We start from the raw sequence: 11,969 nt of genomic DNA, 5'->3' as shown, positions 1-11,969 counted from the left end.
TCATCAGGCAAGGAAATGGGATCCAAGATTACAGGCTATCGACTTGGCAAGGGGGCAGCTACCTTCATTACCATACAAAGCATTGGTGAACAATTCACATATTTACCACTTAGCCCCATCATTCCAGAACCCCCCCCCCCCCACACACACACACACACACACACACACACACACGCCCTCGTCCCCTACTGAGTAGTACAGGCCACAGCTTTAAACATGCATCTAATTAGCTGTAAGACTTCAAATGAGCTCCTGCATTTCGTTACTGATTGGGGTATTTTTTTTAATTTTTTTACTATAATAAAGGGTTAATAAAATCATGGCATTCAGAGGCTTGACCACCTTCAGTGCTGGAGTGGCCAGCACCATGTTTGTGTTGCTGGACTCTCCAGCAGTGAAGAAGTTAAGCAAAGAAGAGCAAAAGCACACACACACCTCTGCCTTGGGAGGTAAGTTTAGCATGGGTTAGAAGCAGCCAGGGCTGCTTTGCCTGCTTGTGAAGCAGGGCTCTCAGGTGACAAGCCCTCAGGTACACTGTACTATGACTTCATGGGGGCGGAGTTAGGAGCCATACAGGTGGCTGCCTCAGCCAGGTAACAAGTGCAAGGCACAGCTGATCCGTTGAAGGGAGCGCTGACTCACTCCAGTGCTGGATCCAGAGATTGTCCTAGTAAAACTGTGGTGGGAACAGAAACAAAATACATTGGATGACTGGCCATGGATACCAAGGAACTCAGTGCAGGGCCCAAGAAGAAGAATGTGACTTTCCTGAGGAGCAGGCTGTACATGCTGGAGAGGAGGAAGACAGACACGGTGGTGGAGCACAGCCCTGGCGAGGAGCACGGGAGCTTGGGCACCCTGCGGAGGAGCCAGTCTGACAGGACGGAGTACAACCAGAAGTTACAAGGTAAATGAGAGGGAGCACAAGGGATACACCCCCTGTGCCATTCCGGTGACTGGCTTTTTATTTGCACGTGTGACAAAAAGTAAAAGTTTTTTTTGGGGGGGGGGGGGGGGGGGGGGGGTTAAGCGCCTCTTCTCCCAGAGGGGTATCCAGCACATCGCAGAGCACTGCAGCTAAACACTTCTGTAGAAAAATCCAACTGGGGCAATAGGTGCACAAGATGGACTTGTTTTTGCCGAATAATGTGTAATAATGGGCCATCTGGCAGAGAATGAACTTGTAAAAACCATCTATTGTAATAAGGTCGTTTCCAAAGAAATCCTTATTGACACGTTTCACATTTGGCAGGGTGCTAGTGCAGCTGACATGTTATTGCTGTGCGGTGGGGTAGCGCTCAGCCCACTGACAGCAGTAACTCATTCTCCAGCAGCGGTGCACTAGCTCTTTATCACATGCACAACTGCGCTTTATCATCTTGTTGCAATATTTGTCCTGCGAGGAGGATGATGTCATTGTTTATCTTCTTTAAAAAAAAACGTACAGTATTGCCAGATAGATTAGTAAGAGCATTTGATGTTTGTAGACTTTGTACAATGATTAGGAAACTTAGTTTTTTTTTTCATACAAACTATTTTAATGGGTAGAAAACTATTCTAACTGTTCTATTTTCTCCTGTAAGGTGTGTGAAGCCTTTAAATATAGTGTTCTGTATAATTAACCACTTCCATGCTGGCCCATTCAGATGTGAAAGGATTACATCTGTCATTTACTACCCCTGAGTTTATCATACCTGCCCCTCTCTTGGACAGCCGTGCCCTCTCTCTCACATATTGCTGGGCTTATTATCATTCTTAGAACAGGCTACAATATAGAAACTTGTTTTTTTTTTTTTTTAATAAGATGTGCCAAGTGCATCGCTCATTTTGTATCATTCATATTAGGAGTTCAGCAAGCGAGCTTCCAGCATCTGAGTACCCCAAAACTTCCTGTAGTATGTCCTCTACTGCTTATAGTATTGATGCTCCCTGTGAGAGCAATGAATAGGTTATGCACAGCATACTATATTACATCACATTGATCTGAGCACAGCGGAAGTCAGACTTCATTCCTGCTTGGTAACAGACCTACTGTAAGCTCAGGTGAGTTAAACAGACTCCTGGCGACAACAGAAAGTAATTAACATCACAAACACCAATGAAAAGGCGAGAGCCGGGGCTGCTGAAGAAAGAGACTTGTAGGCAGGTAGCAAGAGCTGCAAAGTGAGAGTTGGAATAGAAACAACAACGCTATCGGTAGTCGAAGGTCAAAAAGCAGGACACCACCTACAAGCAAAAAAAGCACAGGCTTACAATGTCAACGACATGCAATAATAACTATAAGTATGTGTGGGTCTGGTTGCATCTTTGTACGTGTGAGTGTGCACTTGTAGATCTGTGTATATCATGTTATATATATCAGCGTGTCTGTGGTACTGCCTTTGTTTGTGTATCTTGTCTTAATGTGGGTGTATTCGGCTCTGGACATGGTCGGGCAGACCGCACTGTCCCGTGCGGACGCTCCGCGATGAGCCCTGTCATCCTCAATGAGGATGTCTTTAGAAGGGGCTTCCGCGAGCGTTCGCAGGCGTGCTGAGGCGCACTGAATTAGAGCAGACAGCTCAAAATGTTTCGCTTGCGCGCTGGGGCTTTGAAGAGCCAATCAGAGTGAAGACGGCGCCGTTATGTCATTGCCACGCCTCCCAAGTGCGCGTGCTGCCTCGCCTGCAAAGCCAAGAAATCTCTCCGGCTTGAGCAGGCGGGCCTCAGCGTCAGCGCAGAGGAGCGCGAATGGCTGTACCATGTCCGCAGCCTTAGCGTGCATCAGTGAATTGGTGTTGGTATTCGAGTTCAGGTAACGATGGCAGAGGATATCATTAACCCCTTCACTAGAAGAGGTCCTAGCAATGCCCCTTTGACAGCCATGGGGTGATAATTTGTGCTTACAAAATGTTTGCCCTGTCTGATTCCCCTGAAAAGTAGATGTTACTGTATGAATAACGAAATAGAAATAGGTTTTTATCATCATGTTTAATGCAGTAGAGCAGGGGTGCGCAAACTCTGGGGGGGTGCGAGATTTACATGGGGGGGGGGGGGCACGGGCGGTTGCTGAGGCCCCGCGCTCTTCCCCAATGCATTTAAATTAAATGCCGGGGGAATGCGTGAGGCCTCTATAACTTCACTTACCTTGTCTCCGGCAGCGTGTCACCATGGCAACGTGGCATCAAATGATGCCATGGGGTAATGTGATGTACCGTTGCCATGGCCATGTGACCCCGCAGTGTCATTTGACGCCAGAGACATGGTAAGGAGGGGGACGCGAGCAGGAGGGGATTGCAGACACGGGGGGGGGGGGGGGGGCGCAGGGGGGAAAGTTTGCGCACCCCTGCACTAGAGCATGGGTTACTATTACCCTGAGGCACACTCCGTCCCGCAATGAACAGCCACCGTACCTTTTATTTCAATACTGTCCCTCATTCCTTCTAGATTGTCAGCTCCTAGGCGCAAGGCCCCCATTGCCTCTTCATATCTGTTTGTGCTTATTAGATATTTCATTCTGTTTTTGTAACTGGCATCATTCTGCACCCCCTTGTACCGCGCTGTGAAAAAGGTGGGCACGTTACAAATAAACGATAATAATAATATTACCCTGAGGCATGTCAGTGTGATATTAACAAATGTCAAATCCCCCTGAGTACCTATTATGCTGGTAGGGCGCAGTACCGGAACAGTAATGTAACATGTTGGCCGCCCTCCGACCGAATACTTGGTCTCCTGGGATAGATGGTGCCATAGATTGCAGGTGACAGATTTACAATACAAAATCCAATGCAAAAAAAGTGACTTTGTAATTAGAGATAACGAAGCGTGTAATGTGTGAAACGGTCATGGCTAGAAAATAATTGCAAGCATTTATTTATTTCAAAAATGTGATGGCAACATCACCAATTCTCTAATACCTTCACCTATCCAATCCGTGGGCTTTAGCCCCTGGAAGCCTGGTGACGATTTTATTAATTTATTTTCCAAATGCAGCGTTAGAAATACGGCAATGCTGTTTTTGGCAATTTCCATGTAATATCTGCACGATTCCCCAGGTTTAATGACAGTGATTTTTGTGACCTTGGAAAATGTATCATGCCAAATTCACCAGTGAATTACCAGCACAGTAACAGCATGGTGGCAGTGGAATTGCAGACTGCGAGCCAGCTATGCTTATTAGAGTGAATCAGCCAGGAAGGATCTGATCTCCTTTTATACAGCCAGTTGTTCCTTCTGCTGACCTTATGGGAATATCCTCTGTATGTTTCCATGCCCCCGAGAAATATGTGACTCCCACAGGAATTTGCTGGCAGCTTCATCATTAGGAGTTTATTTAAACATGTCATGTTTTCTTGTGTAACAGTGACTCATCCCTTGTTCAATATCAGACGATTTGCATGTGGTGATGCTGTTTATTGGACTAACATGGAAATTAAACATAGATGTACTTCTGCTTTGTAAATGGTCCTATGTGATCTTGAAATATCATGCACAACATCTACAGGCATTAAGTTTGGTCTAAAAAAAAGAAAGGCATCACAGTCTATCAAAATCTATTTTTCATTGAGATCACGATAGCTACTAGATGAGTATTCCATTATTACCGTCGTGATTCTGTAAACAAAGCAAATAACGTGGAGGAAAATTATGCAAAAGTGATTTTAGCTCTAACTATGTTAGTAATGATCTAACACCGCAAAATATGTGCAGAAAAAAACCTTCCCAGAAAACAAGAAAAATATCTTCTGAAGTCCACATGCCTGGGTGCATCAACTGAAAGACGCCCGCCTGAGCCAAACCTCAATAAACACCAGTGTAAAATCTGTTGCATAATCATGTCATTTCAAAGACTGAAATGATCACGGTCAGGATACATAATAACAGCATATACCTTACCCTTTAACCAACATTTCAATGCAGGTTCTTTCTCTGCTGCAGTTGTTATGTATCGTGTTCTTGATAATATATATTATATATACAGTATATATCACAGAACATGCGAGGCCATGTAATATTTGGTTGGATTTATTGGCCCTCGTGTAGTATTCTCAGTTATATTATATGTGCATTCTTACCACTGCTAATAATGGCTGATCAGTAGACTAAATGCTTAATAGAATGATAGATGCTTTTTGTGTTCCATTTTACAATCCTTGCACTGCAATAAACTTTGTACGCCTTTCACTTGTAGTCACACAGAGTAGTGTCACTCTTACTTTGCATCCTGTATTTCCTTTATAGAGTATATACGATTGTCAGGTTAAGTGCAGCTCTTGACCTCATACCACATGACCCTAGAGGGACCTGCAAAGCATTGTGGATCAGTGACGTCACCTCCATTCATGGTCATCATTCTGTGAAATCCCTGCAGGAACAATCCCTCCTACTTGAAATTATTCACATAACTTAGTAATTTGTTCTCACAATTGTGGTTGAGAACTAGAAATGTGTACAAGGGTCTCTGTTGACACTGCTAAAATGTTGGCAAATACAGTATGTTGAGGAAGCTGCAACTTTGCAAAATTAAACTACGTTCTTACTAGCTGGAGAAGAACAGCACTACATTAGCTAACTTAACAGATATGAGACAGAATCATGAAGGTTCCTTTATATCCTGCAAATGTAGTACCATTCGGTGCTGTCACACTTCTACTCTATCTATAGACTGCCAAGTACAGTTTACATGTTTTTCTACCTTTCTATTTAGAGCGTGTCTGACTTTAATCAATGAGACCGAATGTTGTGCGAAGATTTTTTACATTTCTATTCAGGCCTTAAAAGTGACCTATATTCTGAGTGATTGGTGATATGTTAACAATATAATATATATGTATGGTTAGAGCGTAATATGTATACATCGTTAACTGCTCAAATCATGTTTCCATATTCTACAATAAAAATGAAGGTTGTTTTTCACATTTAAAATGTTTTTCTGAACATTATCAAATTAAAATGTTGGCAGCTTTGCATATTAATCCCCCCCCCCCCCCTGTAATATAATGTAAAAAACATACACGTTTCTATCATGGAAGTCATTGTTGATTCCCATTATCTGAATGTACAATCTATGAAAATCAGATGAAAATCTATGTTCCCTGTGCAGGTTTTTTTTCCATATAGTATCCTCTATACTGAAGTAAGGGCCTGTAAAGACTTTGACTGTGGGTATAGCTTTACACGTGCCGATGATATTGCTGTATCTATGACTTCGCTTACCAATGTGAGATGCAAAAGCGCTGCTCATTTTTCAGCATGATAGCCCCTAAGTACAGTAATTGGTGCCGAGATCGCTAAAACAGAAGCTCAGCTCGCTGGGAAGAGATCCCCTGGGGCATCTTTTATTTTAATTTGCAGTCTAAAGAGAACATGACCGGGAGAGGCTCCCGTTTCACATAAATAGAAGCATGGGAAAATAACGCAATTATTTTTCTTCCCTTTTCTGAATAAAAAGAAAAGAGGCTGCAGAGTCAGCACATAACTTGACAAGTGGCCCGTCATTATTGCGGCCAATTTATCTGCTGCTATACACAGAGAGGAAGTGGGGTAAACCCATAGTTAGAAAACAACTGTATCCTTTGTGAGGTATTTAACCCTTTCCGTTCTGAATGTGCCGTTTAGAAACGATGGTGAAAGTGGCTTAAAGCTACGGCCCCAGTGATCATGGCTGCACGCGCGCCGGAGCGTCTGGCGGCGCGTGCACCTGTTTCAGCCGCGACCTGTGGTCTGCGGTTGTGTTTGCAGTGAAGAGTAGGAGATCCGATGGGGAGGTGAGGTGGGGGCGTGGCCATTACGTCACGCAGCTGGTTCGCCCTCATTGGCTGAACCGCCGCTGTGACGTGGCCTATGCTCGGTCGCCATGCCAAAAGACATCAATCTTGTCTTTTGGCCAAGGCGGTCGCTAATCGCGGCTTGTACACGCGGCGACTGGGGCCTGCCCCATTAAAGGTGGCTACATATATATATAAAAAAAACTGTGTGCTCATTTGCATGTCATTTCCCAGAATCCCTTGCTGCAGTGGAAGTGCTGTATGCTGGGTGATAATGGGGAAAGGCGGGGTTGCAGACTGCCTAAGACATGCAGATGAGCATACAGCTATATTTGTATATATATATATATAGCAACTGTAAATATTACTGTATGTTCATTTGCATGTCTTAGACAGGTCTGCAACCCTGTCTTTCCCCATTGTCACCCAGCATACAGCGCTTCCACTGCAGCAAGGGATTCTGGGAAATGACATGCAAATGAGCACTCAGTGCCACCTTTTGTCTCAAGCTTGTATTACACAAGCCAATCCTCAAGCCAATGCATGCTGTTTTAAACACAGCTTTTAAACAGAGGCTGGGATGAGATGCAAAGCCATTAGACCTACTCACATACATGTTTCAACCTTGATGGGTATCATCAGTGTGAGGCTGGTGTTAATGGCTTGCAGGTTTGAGACTAGACTAGGTAATCACCACTGTCATTAAGGTTATGGTGGGTAAAAAAAGTGACAAAAACCCTCCACAGTAAAGCATAAAGCAACTGTAAATATTACTGTATGTTCATTTGCATGTCTTAGACAGGTCTGCAACCCTGTCTTTCCCCATTGTCACCCAGCATACAGCGCTTCCACTGCAGCAAGGATTCTGGGAAATGACATGCAAATGAGCACTCAGTGCCACCTTTTGTCTCAAGCTCGTATTACACAAGCCAATCCTCAAGCCAATGCATGCTGTTTTAAACACAGCTTTTAAACAGAGGCTGGGATGAGATGCAAAGCCATTAGACCTACTCCAATGGGGAAAGACAGGGTTGCAGACCTGTCTAAGACATGCAAATGAACATACAGTAATATTTACAGTTGCTTTATGCTTTACTGTGGAGGGTTTTTGTCACTTTTTTTACCCACCATAACCTATATATATATGTATATATATATATATATATATATATATATATATATATATATATATATATATATATATATATATGTTATAGTTAAAAATCATGATTTTCTTAATCTCCAACTTCTCAGGTTAGCATGGTAACCTATAGACTGAAAGTGGTGAAAGTAAATGGATAAAGGGGAGACCAGCGTTGACGGCTGCTTTAACAAAAGTAGTGGCCGGTGTCTGACAACAACAAAAATCGACATTTATATAACATTAGGGAAAAGCTAGTTTGACCTATTTTACAATATTGATGCATAAATAGTAGGATGAGAGAGAGAGACGGGTATCTTTAAAGAAATCAATTTTCTTTGAATAGAAAGCCTGTCATTAAAAAAGTAGTTGTGCTCTGGGGTTGTAAATTAAAGAGTAATGTTAGTCTGGGGTTGTAAATTAAAGAGTTTTGTTACTCCTGGGTTGTAAATTAAACAGTAGTCTTACTCTGGGGTTGTAAATTAAAAAGTAGTGTTACTCCGGGGTTATAAATGAAACAGTAGTGTTACTCCGGGGTTATAAATGAAACAGTAGTGTTACTCTGGGGTTGTAAATGAAACAGTAGTGTTACTCTGGGGTAGTAAATGAAACAGTAGTGTTACTCTGGGGTTGTAAATTAAACAGTAGTGTTACTCTGGGGTTGTAAATTAAACAGTAGTGTTACTCTGGGGTTGTAAATTCAACAGTAGTGTTACTCTGGGGTTGTAAACTAAACAGTAGGGTTACTCTGGGGTTGTAAATGAAACAGTAGTGTTACTCTGGGGTTGTAAATGAAACAGTAGTGTTACTCTGGGGTTGTAAATGAAACAGTAGTGTTACTCTGGGGTTGTAAATGAAACAGTAGTGTTACTCTGGGGTTCTAAATTAAAGAGTAATGTTACTCCGGGGTTGTAAATTAAACAGTAGTGTTACCGTGGTGTTGTAAATTAAAGAGTAATGTTACTCTGGGGTTGTAAATTAAACAGTAGTGTTACTCTGGGGTTGTAAATGAAACAGTAGTGTTACTCTGGGGTTGTAAATGAAACAGTAGTGTTACTCTGGGGTTGTAAACGAAACAGTAGTGTTACTCTGGGGTTGTAAATTAAACAGTAGTGTTACTCTGGGGTTGTAAATTAAACAGTAGTGGAATTCCATCACATCTCAACATTGTCTCAGAATAGTATTAGGGTGCAGTCAAATGTTGTCAGACCAAAATGAACCCCTGAATGTAATATGTACAGCTACTGTATGTGATTGATGCATTACCCAGCAGAAGCTATTTAGGATAAAGGAAGCTGCCCAGCCCCCTAGCAACAGCCCTGTTCCCTTTGTGCTCGGGGAAATCCTGCGCCCCCCCCAAGTCGGTCAGGTCACTATGTCCAGAGAAGTAATAGCGGACACATACATGTCCAATATTACCTCTAATTATTTACTGGACAGAGTGTCCAAATACAGGACAGTCCAGTTCAATACTGACACCTGGAAACCCTAGCCCTTAACCCTGCTCTTTATTTCCTTTATCTAGTCCCTTTTCCTAGATGTTTAATACCTGAATAGAGCTGCATAAATCTGATTGCCTTACCTTAGTGGTGTCGAAAATCTATTGTTGATTACCGCCCTCTTCCTCCGATATACAGTATGTCCACATTGCGTATTTTAAAAAAAATACATTTTTATATATGATAAGAACAGGCAGTGTTGGGTTAAACTCATGCGTAGGGCCTTACCTGCAGTTGCAGCCTGGATGGGTACTATGTTGCCTTATCCAGGGGCCTTAACCGGCAAATTGAAGTGTCATACCTGGGGAGGGTACTGACTGGATCACATGTATATGGTGTGATGCCTGACAGTACCTGGACCTGTTCTGTTATGGGGCGGGGTTACAAGCCCTTCCCCCAGGTATAAAAGCTGACACCTCCCAAATTGAGTGTGCTCTGAGGTGGATGGTTATGGTGCCGTGTATACCCTTTTCCCTATAAGAGGGTTGAGGAGATTAGGAGGGGCTCTTGGGGCCTCAAGACCCAGGGGTTTTCTCCAGGGAAAGAGATATGTCATCCTGTACATGCAATAAACCTGCCGTTAGACCCAATATGCTGTGTGGTTATTGGGAAGGGGTATGGCCTGTGGGGACCGTCCTGCAATCCGCAGGATCCTCATGGGATGGAGGCGCTGTAGAGTACAAGAAATCGGGTCTGAGCACTGCAAAAAAGTCTGGGCTGGAGGCGGGTTGAAAAAACAAACTATTTATTTGGCATAATGCCTAATACAAACAACAGATAATAGTCCTCTTACGCGTTTCGTGCCTAAGTGGCACTTTATCAAAGAGTGACTTGATGTTCAGACTCCCCCTCTTAAATAGGCATCCCATTCGCCGTGCAGACGCCATCTCCCCGCACCTAATCCGGTAATCAACTCGACCACCGGTGTATGCGGGGAGAGAACCAATAATGGCAACCGATACCAGCCAATAAGGATGCTAATACAAGAGGTATTAACCCATAGGTACACCCACCATGTGGATACCTCCGCATATACCCAACTGTATATAACATAGAATAATATAGCGCCACGTCTGACCTACTTGAAAACATAGGTATGAACATATACAGTATAAGCTGCAATTGTAACGTCACTAAAGCAGGATCGAAAAAACCTGCAACATAGCTTTATTATTACAGTTACAAATAAGCAACTTAGAAACCATAAAATTAAAGGTCTGACCATACAAAACATGAATCCTCACACATTGACAGAAAATACCTGAAAAAGATACAACATGTATCTATATATAACACACATAATTCTATTGATAAAACATCCTATGTGACTATATACATTGAACATATGGAATATATATATATATTTATATACATATATATATAAAGATAACTTTAGATCTATACAAAGTAAATCAAGTGATATAGGAATATTACAGTGGAGGAATATCCATAAAACTGAGTCTTACAATAGGCATATAAAGAATCGACTAACTGGAGTCAAATCTGCTGCACTGTGAGATGAGGAAAGCCTGCCCTGTTGCTGCTCCCAAACTCCAACTGAGGAGCAACTCAGACCTCCTGAACCAGCAGGTGAGTGACAGTACCAAAGGAAAACCCCCATGTAGTGGCCAGATCTTCTGTGGCAGGGAGGAACAGGTGCTACATATATATATCTTCCAAAAATTATTTAGAAACATTTATACTTTTCTTAATTTTCTTTTCTAAAGAATCAGTCACCGAGATGTATAATATCACTGCCATTAGTTCACACTTTCTGACTGAACCTTCAGGGGAAAAAAAATCATTTGCTCCTTACAAGAACAAAAAGGTCAAAGCTTTGATATAATGTGCTAATCTATGTTCCAGACTAGCTGTGAGTGACTGCGAGGACTCTATCTTACCACGTCTGAGGCACTTTTTGAGACTTTGAGCTATTTAGAGTATGGTTTCATCACATCTTTAATACTCCAGCTCTGGTACACTGCAGACTTAAAAATGAAAATAAATACCAATCCTAGCTTTAGAAACGTTGGAAATTATCTGAGCCAGGGTCACTTGGAACATTTTGGCACATTTTCAGCCAATGGAATCTCAATTGAGCAAGGCAAAGGCAACCGGTACCAGAACATTTAATTACATCCTAAAACATATATATATTTTTTTTTAAAAGAAAGGTAGGAGTTTATATGTCAATGCAGTTTTGCTGTGAAATTGATGATGAGCATTGAGGAGTATATTTACTACGCCATCCAACTCCGCAAGACACCTTCTAGCAAACTTACTAGGAAATATGAACTTTAGGGCTAGATTCACTAAGGCATCGTTTACAGTACAGGCGCGTGGGTGAGACGGAGTGCATGACGTGTGCCTCTCGCTCGAGCGATCCGTGCACTCTGATGGGGAGGTGATGTGGAGGCTTGGCCGTGATGTCACGAGGCTGGTGTGCCCTCATTGGCTGAACCGCACACGTGACGCGGCCGTCGTGCGAAAAAACGTAATTATTTGTCGGCTCAAAATTCTGATGCACGGTCGCTTTTCCTTGCTCGTGCGGTCGTGCGCACTATGGCCCGGCCCGATAGA

General features: G+C 42.8%; 1 protein-coding gene across 2 annotated transcripts in view; it reads left to right on the top strand.

The window, feature by feature from the left end:
• Positions 1-547: 547 nt before the first annotated feature.
• ARHGEF38 (Rho guanine nucleotide exchange factor 38) overlaps positions 548-11,969 on the top strand; it is a 76,337-nt gene continuing 64,915 nt past the window's right edge. The window contains exon 1 of one of the 2 annotated variants that reach the window (XM_075608777.1): positions 548-907. In XM_075608777.1, coding sequence (XP_075464892.1) covers positions 718-907 — 190 coding nt within the window. In that variant the 5' untranslated portion in view covers positions 548-717. The remainder of the gene's footprint in view (positions 908-11,969) is intronic. The other variant, XM_075608785.1, reaches the window with a different exon arrangement.

This window comes from Ascaphus truei, chromosome 1 (assembly GCF_040206685.1).
Source record: "Ascaphus truei isolate aAscTru1 chromosome 1, aAscTru1.hap1, whole genome shotgun sequence".
NCBI classification, from domain to species: Eukaryota; Metazoa; Chordata; class Amphibia; order Anura; family Ascaphidae; genus Ascaphus; species Ascaphus truei.
Note: the sequence above shows the minus strand (reverse complement) of the source record. Positions and strands in the feature narration are given on the sequence as shown.